The sequence below is a fragment of the Python bivittatus genome, unplaced genomic scaffold, assembly GCF_059951505.1.
Source record: "Python bivittatus isolate LINGU-HERP-01145 unplaced genomic scaffold, Pbiv_v1 ctg000020_np1212, whole genome shotgun sequence".
In the NCBI taxonomy this organism is placed as follows: Eukaryota; Metazoa; Chordata; class Lepidosauria; order Squamata; family Pythonidae; genus Python; species Python bivittatus.
In genome coordinates, this window is record NW_028277030.1 from 109,227,917 (window position 1) to 109,252,542 (window position 24,626).

General features: G+C 37.6%; 1 protein-coding gene across 8 annotated transcripts in view; it reads right to left on the bottom strand.

Annotated features, from left to right (window-relative positions):
• Positions 1-4,249: 4,249 nt before the first annotated feature.
• The window catches only part of MARK1 (microtubule affinity regulating kinase 1), a 79,393-nt gene continuing 59,016 nt past the window's right edge, over positions 4,250-24,626 (bottom strand). For 3 of the 8 annotated variants that reach the window (XM_088146455.1, XM_088146445.1, XM_025171655.2), the window contains 6 exons: positions 20,778-20,971; positions 14,788-14,888; positions 12,916-13,077; positions 11,610-11,864; positions 8,775-8,819; positions 4,250-6,227 (listed from right to left, as the gene is read on the bottom strand). In XM_088146455.1, the coding sequence (XP_088002581.1) occupies positions 5,873-6,227; positions 8,775-8,819; positions 11,610-11,864; positions 12,916-13,077; positions 14,788-14,888; positions 20,778-20,971 (1,112 nt within the window). In that variant the 3' untranslated portion in view covers positions 4,250-5,872. The other 5 variants (XM_088146461.1, XM_088146448.1, XM_088146475.1 and 2 more) reach the window with 4 other exon arrangements.

The following is a 24,626-nucleotide window of genomic DNA, read 5'->3' on the forward strand; positions in this document are numbered from 1 at the left end:
TATCTTGCTGGCAGAAGTTTATTCATAAGCTTATAACATTTTCTCCAGACAGAGTTACTACAGGAATTCGATACAGCAGATCAGGTATTACTGTATCTCATGCCTAGCTGTCCAACTGCTGCATTAGAACTAAGTACAAAAATATCAACAATTACACATTTTTCCCCAAAAGGAACCATCACAAAAAGTGCACATGGAACATTTTAGTTTCTGATGCTCACTGCAAGAAAATTTCCAACATCCATTCTGAGGTTGAATGAAAATACAGACTTGATCTCTTAAACTGGTCAACATAGCTTAAAAGAACAGCAGACAACTTGTATCTGCAGGTGAACTCCAAGTTCCTTCTGTACAGCCCACAGAGCGTGGAGCCAGAGCGCCAACTGATGCGGCCATGTGTCCATGCTAAGGACCCAGGATATCTATATAGTGCATTCTACTGCCAAAATATTGTATCTTATTGCTGTAAAATGTTAGATTCCAAGCTGTTCAGAGCAAGGTCCTCTTTTTTCTAAATCTTCATTCATAGCAGTAATGGCTAGAGATGTAGAATTTCCAGGAATGTTGGTTTTTCTTTTTTCTTTTTGAAAAAGAACAGAAATTTTGGAAAATAACATCTATTTAGTATTTCTAATATTCATTTTTATGCCATACTTTACAGACCTAAATTCACTTTGATATTTTAAGAACATACAATGCAATATGTATAACTTTGTTTACTCACACAATTATCCTTTTTGGTACTGTATATTTGTTAAATGTAACAGCAATTTAGTCAGGCAACAATTCAATTTAATAATTTAATTAGTAAAGTGGAAGTAATAAGAATGAAAGTAACATTTCATTATGAGATAATGAAGAAGCAAGAGACTCTGGAAAAGGCAAGAGAAAGAGAGACCAGGAAAAGACAAGTTGGCAAGATACTATCACTGTTGATGCAAACATGAGCTTGCAAGAACTGAAAAATGCAGCTGCTGACAGACGATCTTGGCAAATTGTTGTTCATTGGGATACAAAGAGTTGGAAGTAACTGAACAAATTTAGTTTGCTTCAAAATGTTTTTACGTTTTTTTGGTGCTCCTTTGTGATTCTTCTGCACTTAAGGCCTAGTCAAAAATAGATCCACCAACCACTAGATAAAAAGGCAGCAATAGAGAAACCAACAAACAAATCATATACTGAATCCCCCCCCCCCCGCCCTTTGCCAATGAAAAAGACAGTGGCCTCTCAGAACATTTCCTCTTGAATCCAAGAGTTGTACTGTACTGCTCGTCATCTGTATACAGGAACTGTAGCACTCTGGTACACCAGATAAAGGTCTTGCATGTCCATGATAATAGAAAACATTTGAAGGGAGTAAAGAATGGTTATTTATGAGAACTATGTCTTATTTCCTGGCTCTAGATTGGCAGAACAGTAAGACCAGATTGCATACTCTTCCCTTATTTATTCAACTGGTATACTGAATATACAGGGGGTACCAAGTCAGGCCCCATAGGAATGACATTTGAACATTCCTAAGTACAGGAGCATTTTCTCTGAAAAAAATATTAATAAAACATATTGTGACTGGACTATGGGGTCTGACTTTTGGCACAACCTGTATATCGAGAGAAGCTGGACTGGAAGATGATGGTGGTTTTAAAACTGAAGGAAGAAACCTTGATAACCTGTGTTGAGCCATTCTGAGAACTGGCAGTGAAGATATCAAAGTGATGGATAGTTTCTGCCTTTTAGGACCAATTATCAACAGTAAAGGAATACACTGCAGACTAGCACTTGGAAGAGCAGCCATGAAGGCCTTGGGAAAAACATTCAAATGCCATGGTGTGCTTATACTTACACAGATCAGAACTGTGCAGGTAGTGGATTTCCCTATGACAGTCTATAGAAATGAAAGTCGAACTCTGAAGAAGCAAGATAAAAATAATATTGACACTTTTAAACTTTGATGTTGGAGAAGACTCCTGAGAATATTATTAACAGACAGGAAAACAAATAAATGGATTACTGAACAAATCAATCCAGAGTTCTTACTCATGGTGCAAATGATCAGGCTCAAATTATCATATTTTGGACAAATTATGCAAAGACCTGGCTTCCTTGAGAAATTTATAATGCTGGGAAAGATGGAAGAAAAGAGAAAAGGCCACCCGGCAGCAAGGTGGGTGACTCAGATAAAGTGGTGATGGGTGCATCATTGGAGACCTGAAGGGCCAGGCTGGGAACTGAAAATCTATCTAAGTGGTTGCTGACTTGATGGAACATAATCAATCAGTCACTCAATCAATTAATCAATGTCTAATTTCATTCATTATTCAAAAAGAAAATAATTCATTAGAGTTTTTACTCCTTCCAAAGTTTTTCATATTTTTCCTTGAAAAACAGAAAAAAGCATGTGAAAAAGTAAGGGGAATATATGATTCTTTTCTCAGAGTCCATCCCCCAATATTCACTTCTCTACTCATGGCAAATAAAGGTATCTCTAATTTGCATAGGTTCATCTAAAAGTAAAGTAAGTCTCAAAGGAGACCAGTCTCTCAAAATGCTACTGTTGTTCAGGAACTTGTTAAATGTAAAAACGAGAGCAATTGCCCTGTGCCGCACATGCAGAAGGGGTCCTATCTGAAGTATACCTAATATGTGAAACAACTAGATGTCATTGAAGGTAGTAAAGCCAATAAGCCAAAATATACTTTTTAAAAAAACCCTCACTATTTGGGAGTTTCCCTGTGCATGCTTATTTACTGAGCTATTGATTTCAATACACAACAGTGGCCACAACACAGTGAATGAAGTGAGAATAAAGAGAAAGAGATGCTCCAATGTTCACCCGTCCCCCAATCTCAGGGGCCTTTTGTTATTTTTAAAAAGCCCTTTCTCTCCCCACATACAGAAGAAAATTTGAAGAGAAAATCCTCAACTATTTGTGAAGTCCTTTTAAACCATTAAAATTGCATTTACCCACAGCTCAATGGTCTTCTTTTCCAGTGTAGCAAAAAAGGTGAAGCCTTTATGCCAAATACCTCCATTCAGCTTTACTGCTATAATTATTCAAGCAGTTGCTTTATATCATTTTATAGCAATCAAGACACACTATTCTGAGGTGTTGTGGTATTTATATAGTTACAAAAACTAAACTAGTGAGGCAAACCTAGTTGGGTGTGTTTAAAAAAAAAGGAAGCCTTTTATTATCACTACAGTAGTGGCTATTTCAAACCCACATTATCTCTCCCTACCAGTCTTTTGTTTAGCTCTGCAGACCTTCATTCTTTGTACTGAATGCTTACCAATGTCTGGAAGGAGGGTATGGGAAATTATTAGCGAACTATACACTTGGTCTGATAAAACTGGAGATAGATTATACATAGATGCTTTGTTTTAGAAAAAATAAAGAATGTTGGAGGAATATGTTGTTTGTACCTACATTTAAATCCAGTGTGAGTTTTTTTGTAGGACTTCTGCATGGCTTAAGATGAAAACATCTGCATAATTAAATTACAATCTCCCATATACATTTCAGATGTTTTAAGGCAGAACCATAATACAACTTGGTTTTGGCTCACCAAACGGAAAAACATTTACTAGGTTTGTATACCATAGCTGTTCTATTGGCATGGATTTCTACATTCTGCTAAGTTAAAACCAGGCAAATAACATTACGATTTAACATTATGTGCAAGCCAAAACAATGTGGGACTGTGGATTGTAATGAATGTGGCTTTAGGTGACGAGAAACACCTAGACCCAAATCCACACTAAGCCATAAAGCTTACTGTAAATCATCCCCAATTCATATGTACTGTTGTGTTTTAGTTATATTGTTAACCATTGGAGCACATTTTGATAATGTGGTATACAAATATGCTAAATAAATCTTTAAAAAATGAAATGAATTAATGTAAGGACCTAGACTTACAAAACTGAATTACTTCTAGAAACAAAAACAAGTAGTGGCATTCAAGCTAATTTTATACAACTGTTTTGAAATAAAAAGGAAATTTTGATAAACTCTGTAAGCCGCATATAGTCATATGCCTGAAGCAGCATGGAAGCATTTACAATCAGTGGATAGATGTATGGATGGATCTAGAATATTCACAAATCTCTAAACTCCCCCCAACACAAAACATGAAACCACTAAATCTTCTCTCCCTCTTCTCACAATCCCTTTGTGAACTGCACCTCAGACCATCCAGCACATACTGCTAGATAAAGAGCAAGGCAACGTGTTTGATAGTATTGGAGATCTGTTCAAGTAAGTTTTTAATAGAGTGCACCAGTGACTGTGAATTAGGATGACTTTCATTAAAAAAAGTTTAAAGGAATACCAGATAAAAAGGAACACAGTTCTTTCTTGCCAAAACATCATCTGTTTCCTAAGGCAGTACATGTTCATTGCTGAGCAGAACTGTTACAGAAGAGCTACATCACAGTACAGTACAGCATCTCAAGTCCATCTGTTAGAAAGCCATTCTTAAATGGCACGTTTAGCTACACTTACAGCCTTCTAAATTCAGATTACAGAGTTTACCACACTTTTTTTTTTTTTGCTTTTTGCTTTTAAATAAAGTGATAATTTGGGGTGATTTTTCTAATCTTTATAGGAGTGTGCAGATGGGGCCGTATGTTGAAGTTACAGTAATTACAACATTAAATAACATTGCACAACCAACTGCTATGATTAATTCAGTACAAGATAATCAATATTAAAAATGTACCATGTCCTAGTGATTTTACAGTTTGTATCACTAATTATGAAGGGGTTTTCTTACCTAGGCAAGTGCCTGCACACAGCTGCACTTTACAGGCATAATGATTTATAATAAATACAAGAAAGTGGGCAAAATATTCAAAATGCAAAGATACATGGGAACACAATTTATACAATCATATCAACAATGTAATAAACAATGTAGGCTTAAAAGTATATGAAGCTACATGTATTCTTTGGGGGAAAATATTCCAAAAACCAGTTAATTCCTGAGGTGGCATTTATTAGCTTTTAACATTAATCATAATTTCAGAATTCTTGTGCTATGAAAATCTCAATATGAAGGTAATATTTTCACAAATTGTGAGTTGTAGTCTTCTAAAGGTAGCAAACAATATTTCATACGACAATATGGATATATGATTCATATGTTTACTCTAGTGAGTCATTTGACCCAAGGATCTAAGAACAAGATTTAAGATTGCAAATAAAATGTAATCAGGATTTTATTATATTCCCCAATGTGTTTCAGAACCCCATTTTCTTTACTGTTAAGTGCCAACACTGTAAACATATTTGCATTTTTTTTCTGAACTAAACACTGTTTCATAAGGGATGTAAGAGCGAAAAAGGGAAACAGGAAGAATCCTGTGTACGCTATAAGCCAACTTTCTTTACTGATTTTATATAAGGTTTGTTGTAAAGTAAGTAAAATTGATCAAGCTACACTTCTGAAAACCATTTTTGTGCATTTTTTAAAATTATGGACAGTTTTTTTAAAAAAAATGCATGATAGAGGTAAGATTTATAAAAATCACCAAAATAATAATAAAAAAAAAGACTAGGAAGAAATTTTTAACTCAAAGCAAACATACTTCTGTGCTGATGTCTAAACAACTATACAAGGTTGTATTTAAGCCTTCTTACTATACAACTCTGTGAACATAAAATGAACAGAATGCTTTATGTACTTACCTTTTTTTTTTAATATAGGTCATACAGAATTAAATTTTACAATTCAGAATAACTATGTATAACCTTATTGCAATAGGGACAATCTCTACATGGGGAGTTTCACAGGCCAATCATGTTAGGCATAACCAGTACATTCAAAACATAAGCTTGAATCTTCCCTGATCCCAGAAATGTCATTTCTCTCTACAGCTTAAGCTCATTTGCTATTTTGGATGCAATGTTTTTAAAGGCAATAGAAGTCCCCGATATTCGCTTGAAGCGGACTCCGTTGAGTGAAAGGCGTGGCAATTTACATACTTCCATCTCCCACTGAACAAGGCTATCCTGTCGCGCATCACCATGAACACAGAAGAGCAGGAACCTTTCTTTTTGCTCGTAGTCACAATTGTTAGCATCTAATACTTTTCGAATTTCTCTCATCATATCATTTGGGTCCATGGAACTTGTCGTTTTCATACTCCAGGTGAACCTCAAAGACCGTGGCTTAGAATCTTTGCCATCTTCTTTTTCTCTTTCTTTTGGTTCCCCAGAAGTACTCCTGAAAAAGTAAACAATATTTATACCCAAACAAAGCATTTGGTCAAAATATCCTTTCAATTAAAATCTTGCTGCTAAAAATATCAGTGTAGCTCCGAAGGAGGCTTCTCAGCTGTCACCAATTTGGCTTTCTTTAGAGCTGATCATCTGAACTCTGTACATGGCTTCAAAAATATATGTGGCTTACACAAAACAGAAGAGAAAGCATGCTTGAAAAGCAACAGGAAAAGGCAGCTACCCTGTTATTCTCTAGAAACTTTGTGAGTACACCTCTTTATTATGGGAGTGTATTTGGCCAATTTAAAGATGTAGATCTAGAAAACAAAGGGAATAACTTTGGATGCTTTTCATTTTTGACAATAACGTCTCAACAAATAAATTATTTGCTCCAACTATACAGAAGAGTAATTCTTGTTACATTATTTTTTTTTTTAAAATCTGCACCCAATAACCACAATGAATTGTTTTGTGTTGTAAAAAACACCAGAAATAACACTAGCACAAGTGCGTTGTCATATGTAGCATAGTGTTCTGTTGTATCTTCTGTGCAAATCAGAAGCATTTGTAAATTAAGTATGGCATTCAGTAGGATAATTGACAGGAAAAAGTCTTGTCTCCCCTGTTATTCAGTGTACTTTAGGCATCAATTAATACATTGCATACATCTCTATGAACTCTATGGAGCACTATGTCAATTGGGATATGAAAGAAAGAACACACCTGTTAATCAACATCAGAATTATTGCTTATAGTCAATATACCATGTCTGTGTAGACTACTGGATATTGGGTTAACATGCCTTGGATAAAAAGAGTTCTCTGCCCTTTTGAAAGCAGCCCACCTCAACACCAAGCACATGACAAGCCACTCCCATAGCAGAAGAATTTCAGGGAAAAATGCATTTGGCAAGGATCTGCCCTGAAGAAAGAAAGAAAAGATTCCAGGGTGGATGCAGAAGCACTTGTTCACTTCTTAAGATCTTTTAATAGTCTGTTGTGTACGGCTCAAGCACAGACAAACAAGTCATCATCTGAACTTGACAGCATTTTCCTATCAAGTTAGTGGTGTTCTATCATGCTAGTGGCGCTGATATGTGTACACAAACAACCTTCAAGTGGACACTGTTAGCATAATCTGTAGCACATGCCACGATTAAAGCTGGAATTATTCTAGTTGTCTCATACTATTTTTCAGGATACAAATAGGAACTCTACCCTCATTCATGTGGCTAAGAGTTACTGCCACTCACATGCACTTTAGTGCATTAGGCTCATGACCATGGCAGGAGGAATTCTAAACTCAACAGCTCAAGGCAGAGATTAGCAACATGAAAGTTTATATATTAAATGTATCAAGGGCCACCTTCCACAAAGCACTAGGAACTACAGCATTCACATAGCTCACATATCCTGACATGTAAAAGCAACTGTTAATAAAACTTCCAACCAAACACACTGTCGCTAAGAAAGGAGTGCTTGCTCAGATTCTAAGAGCAATTTCATGCATAGACTGTTCAACATGCAGTGGGACAGAGGTGGCAATATAGGGTATGCATGTCTTGCCTCATACTCTACAAGGAACATAAATTGACGCATGCAGTTCTGTTGGAGCATAGGTCGCACTCCTAAGTAATCAATCCTCCACTTTGTGCAGTAGATGGACTACTTATACATGGCAATATCTATGTAGCCCTTGGCATAAACCAGGGGTGCACAACTTTCTGGGGCCAAGGGTCGCATTTGCTCTTTGGGGCTGCATTCCAAAATGTGGCTGGAACCACAGAAAGAAGCAGATGGAGCAAGGATACAAAAAGAATGTTTATTTTAATTCAAAATGAATTACCATTACAGTGACTGTGTTAATCAACAATTATTATGATTAGTCCTCGTGTATTTAATATTACGTTATGGCTCATTAACAATTCTACAATGTGACAACATTTGAACACCACACCCAGTCTTTTGGGGGGTAACATTCAACCCTGGGGGTGTCTGGTTGTGCATCCCTGGTCAAACCCAGAAGTCCAAGTAGGGTCTATGTATGGTATAAATGAAAGGACACTCCTACATCCCCACAGTGCAGAAACTAGCTCAAGGGTATTTACTGATATTGATTATTAAAAATACTATTGGTCTAGATTATTTCTCTATATATGCTTGTATGAAACCAAAAGGGACTTGTCTGAACATTACTAATTTTGCTTAGTATTTGCAGAGAAGCAGCAAATATGGCCAGAGTGCTTATTGGTTTCGGTGGTTAGGCCCTTAGCTTGTTCTTGGAAAGGCAACACTCCGACCTTGGAAAGACTTAGAAGGAGATCAGCAATCCACACTAGGAATAGCTGTATAAGAATCTGCAGACAACTGCTGCTGATTTTATAATAAATTATTTAAAATAATAGGAGTTAAAGGAGAAGAAATTTAATATTTTAAAGATACAAGTTACCTAGAGATTTTGCCATTTTACATATTAGTTTAAAGGCTTTCAGAATCATGAAATTTTGAGCACAAAGGGACCTAGCAGCGAAGTATTAATAGTGGCTCCTCACCTTGAGGTGTCAGTTCTGCCACTGGCTTCGCCTTCACTTGGATCCCTCAAAACAAAGTTAAGGTTAAGATTTTAATAAATGAAAGTTAAAAATAAATGAGTCAAGAAAACCTGCATCTAGAACAACATTAAAATTACCGACGAACAAATATCCAGCATGAAATTGTCATTTACTGAGATTTTAATAAACTTTTCCACAGCTGCAGTTCTTCATATGCAACTCCAATTTATTTTTACCCTACTGGCCAACTTTAGTTTCTTCATTCCCACTCCTATCCCTTACATCACTGTTTCTCAACTTAGCAACTTTAAGATGTCTGGGCTTCAATTCCCAGAATTCCCTGGCCAGCATGCTGGCCAGGGAATTCTAGAAGTTGATATCCAGGTATCTTAAAGGTGCCAAGGTTGAGAAAAACTGCCTTATATTATTGGTAAAATAACCATCTGTTAACATGCTCATAAACCAAAGTGTCGACTACACTGTTGTTTTATTCTACCCACTTCCCACAAAGCACAGCATTGGTTAGAGCACTACAGCATTCAAAGACCCAGGAAAGGTATTTTTAATTATAACTCTAGTACTTGCTTGCTTTGTCATGACTTTACACCATAACACTGCAGTTCATTTGATAACTGTATTATGAAAATATTTATCTATAAATTCAGAGTACTAATACCTGAAAATTCCATATTAAATTTAGATCTTCCAGCTTCAACAGCTCCTATTTAGGAACTTAATAATATTATTTATTTAGTAGCCTTCGCTGAATGCAGTGCTCTGACAGAAGTTGTCTTGGGGCTTGGAAACACAATTCTAACAATACCTCAGTAATTTTGCTCTATTCAAAACTAATCATTCAATATTTACCAAAATAGACTATAATATTAAAAGGTCTATATTATTATATATTGTGAATTTTAATTTTATATTCAATACAATAATTTTCCATATCAATATATGTATGAATCAGTTGTGCTGAACAAAGCATCAGTTTATGTAAATGTATTAATATATAACTTATTATTATTGCATTCAACATTATAACTAAGTTATAAAAAGCACTGTCTATGTTACAGCTGCACAGCTTATGACCAACCAAATGAAACAAAGCTAAGCCTGGCACTTTCCAGCAAACAATACATAGCTTCTCCTAGCTTTAAGATGATTGGTTCAGATGTCCGCCAAATCAATAAACAGTTGGTTTATTTGTAAATTAATCTGAAATTTTAATTTTAGTTAGCCTATCTACTTAGTCCCCTTCTACTGGTAGTAGATGATGGGAAAATTTCATTTTGCATGACTAGTTGGACTCAGTTCTCATTTAGCTGGCAATATCCATGTAAGAGGAGAATGTGTTGATGGTTTATGTTAAAATATGAAGCATGATGTTGGCTATACAGTGTGTAGAAATAAGGAAGTACAGGTCATAGCAACATAACTGTTCATAGGAATCTGTTTGGACAGTTCCAAGTAGACACCATTTTTATCATGATTCAGTGGGCTGCTGTAGATGCTTGATGGGTCACAAATTGTGCATGCTTGATATGTACAGAAAGCTCCCTATATAAGTTAGGACACATTTTAGATAAATTATTCTTTGTGATATCAAATCAAAACATTAGATCACATGGCATATTTATGATTTCTAAAAGATACTCCAGATGCCACCAACCATTTGAACACTAAAGAACGCTTGTTAGTGAAATATGTTCCTCAGTCTATTATACATAACAGAACAAAAGGCTGGGTTAGCAAGTACTGCAATCATGACAATTCCAAACACAGACCTTGAAGCTGTGTTGCAAGTACCTAGATAGCTGAGGAACCTTAAATGTGATGTATGAAGTACAAATGTGAAGTGCTATGAACCAAATTTTGTACTGAAGTGAGCATAGAACCCATTTCAGAACTGAAAAGTGCTTTATTAAAAATAGAATATATATGGCACAAGAAACAAAGTCAATGGTAGAACTCCCACTACCACATAAGGTATTTGAACAAGATTCATAATGTATGCATTTAGAAAGTATGGTTCAAGATGACACCTTGTTGTGAGGATACAAATTAATGAAAAGCAAAATCACTTTTAAGGTTTGGAATGTTTAAGCAGAAAATGATTGGTTTGCAATTTAAAATCTACTCACAAAGAAGTATCCTTTGTTGCCTACTGGTTTTAGAGTGACTGCATTAATTAATTTAAATTTACACTGTCTGCTTTTCAGGAGAAAAGATTCATTTTAGACAGTGCTTAAAGTGTTGCAGCAGACAATAAAGCATTTCCTCCTCTATATGAGAGACAAGGCTTACAGGGATGATGTCTACATTTTCAATGTTTAGAATTTTACTTAAAATCCATTTTTTTAAAAAAATGTTTCCCTTACAAATCAAGAGAATCTGGAAAATTAATTTAAAAGTTTTGAAATGAGTAACCATGAATACCAGATTCATGCAGTGTAGATATGCCAAAACAGAGATATGCCCACCACAGCTCCTTTTGCTGAAATGACATTCATGTAGGAAAGAACTTGTGCTAGAATTGGCTTTTAATGTCTAAAATGCCAGCATGCCTATTAGCATTTTCACATACATTGGCCAATACCATACTAAACTTTACAAGTCATGCAAGATACCCAGATATTTTTAGTGATGGCTTCAGCAAATAAAATCTTAATTATTGTATCCTAAATCTTGAAAACATTTGGGCTTCAATGGGGCTTCTAAGGAGTTGCCAAAACAAAGCACTGACCTGAATGAAACCTGCTTAGTTTTAACAGTAGCAGTCTCTTATTTCACATTTTGCAATAACCAGAAATGAAATCAATGGTTCCTACTAACCTGCGGACAAATTTGGAAGTTATTTTGCTTATAATGCCAGTTGATGTTCCCCTTCTAGTTTGAGCAAATGTCCCTGTTTCGTGCGATGGTGAAGCAGGTGGCCCATTGTAAGTGGCATTGCGCCTCTCCCGTAGCTGCTCACCGTGGAAAGTGCTTCGGCTTGAACTCCCACGAGGAAAGCGGGTTCTATCTGGAGTGGTAGTGCTAATACTGTGAGCAGACGGGGATGCAGCAGGTGCTCTTTGAGTTGCACTACTGAAAAGGCAGAAGAAAGTTTGAAAAGCAAGAGCAAAAGAGAGAACCGAGTCATGGGAGGCTTTTATTATGATTGGCACTTCTCTTAAGTGTATCCTGGACTAAAACTGAGGTTGAAAATGGCATGTGGTTCTCAATTCATAACCTACATTCTGCTTTTGAAATAATGTAGATTGCATATTTTATTTTTAATAAAGCAACAGAGAGGTAAAGCTTATTGAAATAAGTTTGGAAATACTTCTGAAAAGATACAGAAGCATACTTATGGAAGACACTGGTTTCACAAGCATGGAGTGCATTTGAAAATAAAACTAGGATTCAGGTTTTCTACCTTCAAATGTCAGTTTAATGGCTTTTCCATTCAGGTCTAGAGACCCAAGTTCGAATGCTCATGTATCCATTAAAATGTATTATTTCTCAGCTTGTTCTATCTCTTAGAGCTGCTTGGGGTTAAAATAGCAGTAAAGTCAGTAACAGAAAGAATGTTAAAAACGCACACACAAGAACCTACTCCTCTTATCCTCCCCTTTGATTTCCATTTTCCAGTTTACTGACTCCTCCGCATACTTCCTTCAGTCACTTTACATCTGGTTTCACATTAATTCCACAAACTGCTTTCCATTCTAACCTCAGAAACTCCTCCTGTCCCTAGGACCACCATGGACAGCTTGCTTGCTTATTTATTTATTTATTAAATTTGTATGCCGCCCATCTCCCCCAACGGGTGACTCTGGATGGCTCACAATTAAAACCAAAAACCATGAACAATTAAAAATAATACCACATAAATAATTAAAATTAATTTAGGACAGAAAGGCAAGAAAGCTTGCCCTTCTGTCCTAAAACAATCCAATCACTTTGTCCACTGAGTGATTAAGAACATTCCAACCCCATCACATGAGGTCACTCTTAGACGCTTCAACCCCAAACATGTCTGCAGTAGAAATTTCAGAGCACAGCTGTGTTGCATATGACATAACTTCCAATAATACACCAGTGCCTATTTACAGATTTCTGACCATGCAAGTAAATACTATACATTGAAAAATACCTTGGCCGGTAAGCTTCAGTGCCATCTTTGATAGTTGGAAGTGCAACTTTTATAGGATGACCAGAGGCTGACATTGATTTCTGGTGTCGAGGTCGTGCAGATATGGCAGAAGTGACCGCAGAGCCAGCAGAAGAGGTACTGCTTGCAGACATTTCTGTTAGGCTTTAATTATAGGAACGAAGATGTTTAGAGGAGTATCTTGAAATAAGCTGTTCTCTAGTAAATTAGTTGCATGTAAAACTTCCAAAGGAATGTTAGATCCTTTTTTCAAAAGTAATTTTGAAGCTTAGCCACAAATAACAGCTTCCAACAAGAAATGCTGCAAATGCCTGTACTGGCTCAGGTTACAGGCGTACGGCAGCTGACTGTGTAGGTTCTACTTACCCGCCCCCCCCCCCAAAAAAAACCTGTGAAAGGAATCTTTTCACAGTGATGTCCTCTATATACCAATTAAGGAAAATACATAATATTTTCAGATTTAGTGATGGAAGGGGAATAGGCAGAAGCGTATTAATTCAGGTCCATTTAGCAGATTTAGAAAGTATACCAATAAAGGGGAATCATCTCCTACCCAAACTAATTTATGTGCATGTATAATTAGGAAAAACAATTGTGGTTGACTTCCTTGGTCAATCAGAATAAATGCTTTGCACTCCTTGGCACAGTTTAGGTCTATCATGACATTTGCAGATCCTGGCCACTACTAAGCTACTAGCAGCGTTTTAAATGAATCTGCTAGTTATTCTGAAAGAAGAAGCCACAGCATGAATTCTTTGCAAATGTAATCAACTGATTGAGAGCAACCAAAAACAATTGTTTATTAAGAGGGATCTTTCTGCTACCTGTTTTTATAATTTCAGAAAACTATGTTTTTCTCCTAGCTCTATCTGGATGAGTTTGGACTACAACTCCCAGAATTCCCAGCTAACTTAGGGTGCTGACAGTGCTGGCTAGTAATTCTGGAAGTTGCAATCCCAAAATATCTGAAAGATAACCAAGTTGGGGAAGGTGCCAGTTAGACACCTCTGCATGAGTTCATATGAGCATCTACAGGGTTGTTTCATTATTTTACTGTGTCATCTGGCTCATTCAGAAGGCATACGATGTGTAACCCACCTATCCTTCTTGTTGTGTTTTCTCTCATCATTTTATTTTTTTTCTTGGCTGCTTATTTGAAGGTTCTTTCTGGTAGTTGCAATTTCTGCAAACCACCAAATGAAAAATATATCAATCCTGTAGGAGCTATTGGGGCAGCTTTAAATAGGGAAAGTGAGAGAAGGCATTGCACTTTGGTCAGCTTATAAAACTCAAGGGTTGAGGGGAGAGATAGAGGCAATTAATAGAGACATAATTAAGGAAATAAGGCATGTGTAGAAGAAATGAACAAGGGAGGATACAATGCCTCGGTGGAAGAATAACAAAAAATGTGGGCATAATCTTTGCAGGTTTAGCATTCCAGCTAATTTGGTAGATAGATCAAGGGGAGAGTATTTTGAAAGAACAGCAATTTAATTTTTGCTGGCATTTTCCAAGCTGACCTCTGCATTCAGCTGACAGCTTTCGACAAGCACAACAAAGGGACCAACAGCAATTACAGCCCACAGTTAGAGCGTTAAACATTGATGTATGGCTTATGTGTTTATAGCGCTCATGCAGCAGCAGCCATACATAGAAGGAATCTTGGCACTGTATTGGTTTACAGACAAAATGGGCTCCAAAGTTGGTTCTGCTCAGGAATGATGGAACCTCTTAGGTTCCATTTCTCTGCAGAACCTGCTTAAATGGTTTGTTTCCAAGGCATCTTGCATCATGTTAAATCTATACTTTAAATAATAATGAGGTCTTTAATTCTGGGGAGATGAGGTTTAGTACCTGTTGTCTTTCCCATTCTGAATGGCAGAATAGCGATCTGTAGAGCGTTCACAGACATAGGTGTTCCTCCGTGTCATGCTAGTTCCAGAAAACATATTGTTCTAGAGGAGAGGTGGACACAGATTTACACGTAAATACAAGTTAAAATATATGACAGAATGAGAAAGCCTAAGTATATAGCATATTATCATGCTCATATATTCTCTCCTGCCCAGTGGTGTCTTTCACACATAATCATACATCACTGCTCTATTTCTATTTTACCAAATGTGCTAAAGGCACATATCTTCAATCTCAAAATAGAACTTCTGCAAGGACAGTGATCCTAGACAGAAAAAAAGTATTAAAACTATGGCATAAAATAGTCTGGAGACTCTATCTAAAGTGGCATTTGCAACTAAATTAGTTTGAAAAAACTCCCAAACTCTGCCAGAAATTCCCATGAATTCAAAAATTGATTAAAATATATCTTCAATTCAACAGAATCTAAAGAGCAAACAGAATCTAAAGAGCAAACTGTATGCACAGAAAATTTATACAACACTTTTCTTCAGAGAGGCAAGGCTGGGGATAATCATGCACATATTCTATGTATATAGCTCTTACATATTTCATTATAACTGTGGTTACAAGAATTTTTTGTTTTCTCATTTCTCCTATAGGGAGCCTGTTTAGCTAAGTGTATGAACTAACACTGTTCCCATCTGCCCCGTTTTTTTCACCTTGAAAGCTATGTATTAAAGCATGATTGTCTTGCAATACTGAGTTGATTCTATGTAAGTATGGACAAGAGAAGACACCTCTTATTTCTGTTTAAGAAATCAAAGGCCTTGGCATTATGTGAAAAGAACAAGCTGTCATTATTAAGATTTCAAATCCAAAGTAGCAGTAATGATGAACACAGTCCTGAAGGGAAATGCAAATTCCTTATAGTCTCTGGCAATAGCTACTGCAATTATCTCCTAATAATAGGCCTCAAAGACTATTCACACTTTTAACTAGTCTCTACATATAAGCTACAGTTTGCATTCAGAACAGAATGCAACATCAGCACAAATGTTGGCATGAACCACAGCAAATAGCTGATCTGGTAGCCAGGCTTTAGGTATTTATGCTGGGGGGGGGGGAACATTAGAGAAATTTGCAGAATTCAAATGGGTCTGAACAAGGTCCAAAAGGCCCCATCTCTTTTCTCAGGTAGAAAGGTTTTAGTGCAACTCCTCTTATGTTTGTGGGGGTGTGCATGAGATCTGTAAGGCCCAGAAGTAGTGTTTTTCACTGAGCCTTTCTGGAGGGCTTTTGGATCCCAACACCATTATTGGGTTTGGGTTTATTTGCCTTGTTTTAATGCTGTTTTATTTTATTGTATTTCTTTGTCTTGTGAACCTCTGAGAGTCCTGAATTTGTATTGCAGCAGCATACAAATTAGACAGATAGATAGATGCAGGACTGCTACACAGGGACCAAGCTATATAGAAAAAACAGGACATTAAATAATATTCTTATATCATAGAACATAGAGTTGGAAGGGACCTTAAAGTTCATCTAGCTCAGCGCCTGTCCAGTGCAGGATCCATTAGAATATCTCTGACAGAGGACTATCCAGCCTGTTTGAAGATCTCCAATGAAGGAATACTCACAAGTCCACTGGCTGACTGCTCATATGCAAAAAAAGTCATTAAGACTCACTGAAATCCACATACCCACTGAATTTGCTAATTAATCTTACCCTGTTAATATGCTGACAGCTACTTAATAAATAATTTTTACTGTACTAGTGAGAGACTGGGGTTGTTATTATCACCAATAACAACAAATGACACTTTTAGAGCATTGTAATTTCACTTGATATTTTGAGAAATAGATAATAAAGGATTCGTGAATAGAAGAAAATGGACTGAAGACATATAACCCAACAGCTGACCTAAATACTTCAGCCTTTCAGCCATTATAAATCTAACAATATCAACCATATGTATTGATAATCAAAGTTCTAGGCAGGGATGGATAACCTGTGGGTTGTGAGCCACATATGGTCACCCAACACCCCAACTGCAGCCCAGCATGTTGGGAACATGCTGCCTAAATTTAATAAGAAAATGATTCTGGCAGTGCTATTTTGGGCCTTTTTTCCTCCAAAAATGGGCGTGGGAAGCCATATTTTCAGTCTCAAGCCCTGTGCAAACAGCCTGAAACCACAACATCAAAATTTGGCATGTTAAAGGTTGTTCACTTCTGTTCTAGGTCATAACTGTAGCATTTTCAGCATATAATATGCTGCTCCATATTACTACTGCACATTACTATTTCTGCACTAGCAATCTATAGCATTATCTCACTATTGCGGTGGCAATATACCGTATTTTTCCGACTATAAGACGATACTTTTTTATAAAATCCTTACACTAAAAATTGAAGGGCGTCATGCAAGGAAGTAAGCCGAGGAGAGAACCGCGCAGTTGCAAAACTGCCCATACTTTGTCTCTGCAAACAGGCTTCCTCCAATCACGAGCCTTATGTAACTGATGTCAGCTGATGCTGAACAAACCAATTAGAACGCATCCCGTTGGAGGTGGAGAGCCCATAAAGATGTCAGAAAATAAAAAAATAAATAAGCGAATGTCTTACTCTGCAAAATTCAAACTGAATGTAATCAGTTATGCAAAAAAGCATGGAAATAGAGCTGCAGAGAGACAGTTTGGACCTCCTCCCACTGAGTGTATGATCAGACAGTGGAGAAAACAGGAAAAACAACTCCTTAAAATGCCAAAAAAGAAGAAGGCCTTAAGAGGAAAACCAGCAAAATGGCCAAACTTGGAGCAGAGGCTTAAGACTTGGATTCTGGAGCAGCGCCAGAGTGGGTTATGAGTGTCAACCAAGCTTATTCAATGTCAGGCAAGAAGGCTTGCAAGTGAAATGAAGACTGTTGATTTTACAGGAAAGGCAAAATGGTGGTTCAATTTCATGAGGAGAGAAGGGTTGGCCATGAGAGTACGAACAAAGTTAGCTCAGAAAATGCCACCGGTTTATGAGAATAAAATCCTACAGTTTCACTCCTATGTCATACAACTTCGGAAAAAATATGATTTTGAACCAAGTCAGATTGCAAACATGGATGAGGTGCCTCTCAATTTTGATGTGCCTTCCAACAGAACCGTTGATATGAAAGGAATCAAAACAGTGGCAATCAAAACAAGTGGCCATGAAAAGACACACTATACTGCTGTGTTTTCATGCTGTGCAAATGGTACTAAACTGCCTCCTATGCTTATTTTTAAGAGGAAAACATATCCTAAAGACCGTACCACCTGGCATTATTGTGCAAGTTCATGAGAAGGGATGGATGAATGAAGACATTATGGCCATTTGGTTTGCAAAGATTTGGTCCAGAAGACCTGGAGGGCTCTTAAAGAAGCCAGCTCCGCTTGTCTTTGATCAGTTCTGAGCACATTTAACAGGAAAGGCAAAAAGGGTTGCATCAGATTTGCGAACACAGCTAGCAGTTATTCCTGGTGGACTTACAGGTCAGCTACAGCCACTAGATGTTTCAATCAACAAGCCATTTAAAGCCCTGATGAGAGAAGATGGTAACTTGACACCAACAGGAAGAGTGAAAAAACCAACCATTACTGAGGTCTGTAATTGGGTCCTAAACTCATGGTATGGTGTCAAACAAGAGGTGATTGTGAAGTCCTTCAAGAAATGTGGAATCAGCAATGCCATGGATGGAACTGAGGATGATCTCACATATATAGACAGTGACTCAGAAGACAGCAGTGATGCAATAGAAGTTGAAGAAACTGATATGTCTGGAACTAATAGTGATGAAGAAGAAAACAGTGATACAACAGAGGCTGAATAAAGTGACATGCTCAAAGCTAAATGTGATGCATAATATTATAGTACTGGTATGTAAATGTTACCTAATTACTAAATAAAAATGTGTTCTGCTTTATCTTTAAAATATTGATTTCTTAATTTTGGGTTGGAAAAGTGGGGGTCGTCTTATACATGGGGACATCTTATAGTGGGAAAAATACGGTACTTAGCTTAAATTGCCACCATGATGGCTGAACGATGTTATAAATTACAAATGCGGATATTCTGTCTAATGTCAAGATATGATAGTACTTACATTTCAATTGTGCTACATGAGTAGGTTTTTTTCACATCCTAATGATGCTATCCACCAAATACTTGCCCTGCTACAAGGCAATTGGACATTGCTTATTTGATTCAAAATACAGGAATTTGCAGGATTGTCTAGAAAACGCAACAGTGGCCACGGGATTGGAAAAGGTCAGTTTATGTTCCAATTCCAAAGAAGGGCAACGCCAAAGAATGCTCAAACTATCGCACAACTGCACTCATTTCACATGCTAGCAAGGTTATGCTCAAAATCCTACAAGCTAGGCTTCAGCAATACATGAACCGAGAACTACCGGATGTACAAGCTGGGTTTCGAAGAGGCAGAGGAACTAGAGATCAAATCGCCAACATTTGCTGGATCATGGAGAAAGCACGAGAGTTCCAGAAAAATATCTACTTCTGCTTCATTGACTATGCAAAAGCCTTTGATTGTGTGGATCACAACAAACTGTGGCAAATTCTTAAAGAGATGGGAGTACCAGACCACCTTACCTGTCTCCTGAGAAATCTGTATGTGGGCCAAGAAGCAACAGTCAGAACCGGTCATGGAACAACCGATTGGTTCAAAATAGGGAAAGGTGTACGACAAGGCTGTATACTGTCACCCTGCTTATTTAACCTATATGCAGAGTACATCATGAGAAATGCCAGGCTGGAAGAATCACAAGCCGGAATTAAGATTGCAGGGAGAATCATCAACAACCTCAGATATGCGGATGATACCACCCTAATGGCAGAAAGTGAAGAAGAACTAAAGAGCCTCTTGATGAGGGTGAAAGAGGAGAGTGCAAAAGCTGGCTTGAAACTCAACATTAAAAAAACTAAGATCATGGCATCTGGACCCATCAATTCCTGGCAAATAGAAGGGGTAGAAATGGAAGCAGTAACAGACTTCATTTATTTGGGCTCCAAGATCACCGCAGACGGAGACTGCAGCCATGAAATTAAAAGACGCTTGCTCCTTGGGAGGAAAGCTATGGCAAGCCTAGATAGCATATTAAAAAGCAGAGACGTCACCTTGCCGACAAAGATCCGCATAGTCAAAGCTATGGTTTTTCCAGTAGTAATGTATGGCTGTGAGAGCTGGACCATAAAAAGGCCGAGCGCCGAAGAATTGATGCCTTTGAACTGTGGTGCTGGAGAAGACTCTTGAGAGTCCCCTGGACTGCTAGGAGGTCAAACCAGTCAATCTTAAAGGAAATCCACCCTGACTGCTCATTGGAAGGATCGATAATGAAGCTCAAGCTCAGATATTTTGGTCACCTAATGCGAAGAGAGATCTCTTTGGAGAAGACCCTGATGCTGGGAAAGATTGAAGGCAAAAGGAGAAGAGGATGGCAGAGGATGAGATGGTTAGATAGCATCACTGAAGCAATGAGCATGAAACTGAGCAAACTCAGGGAGGCAGTGAAGGACAGGAAGGCCTGGCGCAATATGGTTCATGGGGTCACGAAGAGTCGGACACAACTTAACGACTAAACAACAACTAGAAGCTGAACTGGAATGGGAAGGCAAGACCTTGAGCCGCAAGAAGGACAATGAGAGATCAGGTTCCAGCTCATACACACCCATCTTTTCTCCCACAGGCACTGCCTTCTTTTCAGGCATTAGTTAACTGAGAGATGCCAAGATAAAAGATCACCTGGAAATCCTTCAATAACCCAGCTGTCACAATCATTTTTAAAATATATTGTTGCTACTTAGATTTTCACAGTCTTGTTTAATCTTATATGCTACCATCAAACAGTTTACATAGAAATATTAAACTCGCCAATAATTATAAAGACTTGTTATGTGCTGCAGAGATCTGACAGAACGAGTGAATAAAATATTTCACTTACACTTGGAACAGCAGTTGATTTTTTCCTCTCAGGGCCTACCAATGGACTTGCTGTCACCTCACTTTTGGACCCAACTGTTGTGCTGCTCAATTTCCGTGACATTTCTTTATCCCATTCTTCTTTATGTTCGCTCTCCACACTGTTTGCCTGAGCTCTTTTCGAATATGAGACAGCAGGAGGGATGGATGGGCCAACTATTAAACCGAGAAAACATCAATGAGATAATGTATCACCTTCAGTCAGTCTGCTAATTATTTCTATTTGCTGAAATACAAATAAGGCAAATGAATATAAATATGACAAGAGCTATTCTATTTTATTGAGATATTTCACACAAGTTTTACCTGAAAGCAAAAATTAATTTTTATTGACTTGAATAATTTTGTACAAGTACATACACAAACACGCACGCACCCACACACACACGAGAAGTTCTTCTAGCCTCTATACATAAACTCTCCCAAATGCCAATGGCTGTTACTCCATTTATAGATTTCCAGTAAAGCAATTCTTTAGTTACATCTAACCATTTTCTGATGGAAATGCCGAAATAATAATTGCAAGTAACAGCAGTTTTCTTGGTTATCAGTTTTGATACACTCATGCACAAATAACTTTTTGAAAGCTGTGCAAGCATCACAAACATAGAGGAACTCCAAAGATGTTTTAAAATCTAAGATACTGTACTTTTAAGAATTTGCTTTCTCTTCTTATCTTTAGCTTTCAATATATTTCTTTCCAGATAACTTTTCTCTAAGTTAATATACAAATGTAAGAGATACTTTGCTGTATTTAGGGTTCAATTTTAATTTCAAAATTAAATCGAACAATACAGATCCAAAAAGTACACTGCATAATTACAAAAATGAAAATGTGATAGACTAAGGGCAGCAGATTCAAACATATTTGGCCCAATTTTTTAAAAGAATGAGCTCACAAACTGCTCAGATCATACATATCTTCTCTAATATGAGCATAACTGATGGGGGAAATAATTTCCAACCTAGCACTCTCTAGTATCATTTCAAGAGTCTCTGTATATTACACCATTCTACCAGATCTGAGCAATAATATCAAATATGTAGCTTTGGATCATTTTCCTCAATAAATAAATGAACAAGTATAATGTTGACTCATTTGTTTAATTGGGTTCTCTTTATCTAATTTTAGGACTTGTGTGGAAAACAGATTTTACTTCATATTTATGTAGAAATACTGAAAAATGTTCAAAACAGGTTCACAAACATTTAAGCTCCACAGTACTCATTCCTCTTAACTCCATTCTGTTTTCTTCTTTTCTGCAGTTCCCACTGAAAGGAGGGGAGTGTGTATGTGCAAGAGTGATTTGTGTTTGAGAGAGAAAATGTGGCACACCAAAGTTTCAACAACCCGCAGAGGTACAAAGTTAAACATGCTATCCTTTTGCAAATTTGCATGAGTACTTACTCTTTCTGTGCCATTCTTTACAGGTTCAAAATAAGAGAACAGTGAATATGGCAGATGAATATATTTGGACATCTTTTCAGTCAGTACTTTGGCAGAAATAATGGCTTCCAAATGTTTCCTACAGCCAGAAAAGGAGCTTTCTGTTCCTATTTCTGGATTTTTTTCTTCCTTGCAGAACTCTTCTAGCTCAGTGATAGCCTAGGTCCCCTTGCATGCACTCCATGTTTGAGATCTCCCTAGATATTATCAATAATATTCAAGTCTTGAGGACCGTGAAGGTCAACACTTATCCCATAGTCAGTAAAGAAATCGAAGCTGAAAAAAGGTGGCTATTTTAGCAAGCAATAATCCAAAACTTAACTCCAACCACAAAGAACTTACAGAAAAGAAAGATAAAAGTTTAGTAATGCCTCTGGTTTCAATATTATTGAAAATCTGTGGAAAGATCTCAAACAAGGAGACTTACCCACGTTTCAGAGCCAGAAAACTTCTGCAAGGAGGAATGGGAAAAAAATCCAAATTCCAAAGCTAAAACTAAAAGACCTTTACTAAAGGAAATATTTGGAAGCTATTCTTTCTACCAAAGGAAGTGCCATAAAAGTACTGCCTGAAAGGGTGCCCAAACCTCTGCACCTGCTGTATACAGTGGGGCAAAAAAGTATTTAGTCAGCCACCAATTGTGCAAGTTCTCCCACTTAAAAAGATGAGAGAGGCCTGTAATTTTCATCATAGGTATACCTCAACTATGAGAGACAAAATGGGGGGAAAATCCAGAAAATCACATTGTCTGATTTTTAAAGAATTTATTTGCAAATCATGGTGGAAAATAAGTATTTGGTCACCTACAAACAAGCAAGATGTCTGGCTCTCACAGACCTGTAACTACTTCTTTAAGAGGCTCCTCTGTCCTCCACTTGTTACCTGTAGTAATGGCACCTGTTTCACCTTGTTACCAGTATAAAAGACACCTGTCCACAACCTCAAACAGTCACACTCCAAACTCCACTATGGCCAAGACCAAAGAGCTGTTGAAGGACACCAGAAACAAAATTGTAGACCTGCACCAGGCTGGGAGGACTGAATCTGCAGTAGGCAAGCAGCTTGGTGTGAAGAAATCAACTGTGGGAGCAATAATTAGGAAATGGAAGACATACAAGACCACTGATAATCTCCCTTGATCTGGGGCTCCATGCAAGATCTTACCCTGTGGGGTCAAAATGATCACAAGAATGGTGAGCAGCTGGGACCAAAGTAACAAAGGCTACCATCAGTAACACACTACGCTGCCAGGGACTCAAATCCTGCAGTGTCAGATGTGTCCCCCGCTTAAGCCAGTACATGTCTGGGCCCGTCTGAAGTTTGCTAGAGAGCATTTGGATGATCCAGAAGAGGACTGGGAGAATGTCATATGGTCAGATGAAACCAAAGTAGAACGTTTTGGTCTAAACTCAACTCGTTGTGTTTGGAGGAGAGAGAATGCTGAGTTGCATCCAAAGAACACCATACCTACTGTGAAGCATGGGGGTGGAAATATCATGCTTTGGGGCTGTTTTTCTGCAAAGGGACCAGGACGACTGATCTGTGTAAAGGAAAGAATGAATGGGGCCATGTATCATGAGATTTTGAGTGAACACCTCCTTCCATCAGCAAGGGCATTGAAGATGAAACGTGGCTGGGTCTTTCAGCATGACAATGATCCCAAACACACTGCCCGGGCAACGAAGGAGTGGCTTCGTAAGAAGCATTTCAAGGTCCTGGAGTGGCCTAGCCAGTCCCCAGATCTCAACCCCATGGAAAACCTTTGGAGGGAGTTGAAAGTCCGTGTTGCCCAGTGACAGCCCCAAAACATCACTGCTCTAGAGGAGATCTGCATGGAGGAATGGGCCAAAATACCAGCAACAGTGTGTGAAAACCTTGTGAAGACTTACAGAAAACATTTGACCTCTGTCATTGCCAACAAAGGATATATAACAAAGTATTGAGATGAACTTTTGATATTGACCAAATACCTATTTTCCACCATGATTTGCAAATAAATTCTTTAAAAATCAGACAATGTGATTTTCTGGATTTTTTCCCCCATTTTGTCTCTCATAGTTGAGGTATACCTATGATGAAAATTACAGGCCTCTCTCATCTTTTTAAGTGGGAGAACTTGCACAATTGGTGGCTGACTGAATACTTTTTTGCCCCACTGTATGTCTTTCTATGAATTTGAAGGTAAATTTATTTTTTCTGTGCAGTTCTTTACAGATTCAAAATAAGTTTGCCTTCAAATTCATAGAAAGATTGGTGATTAACTTTTTTCTATACAGAGGTTGTGACAGCTTTTGTTCAGTTAGGGATCTCTTGAAACATACAATTTGACCAGGTATACTTAAACTTTTACAAGCAACTGAATGC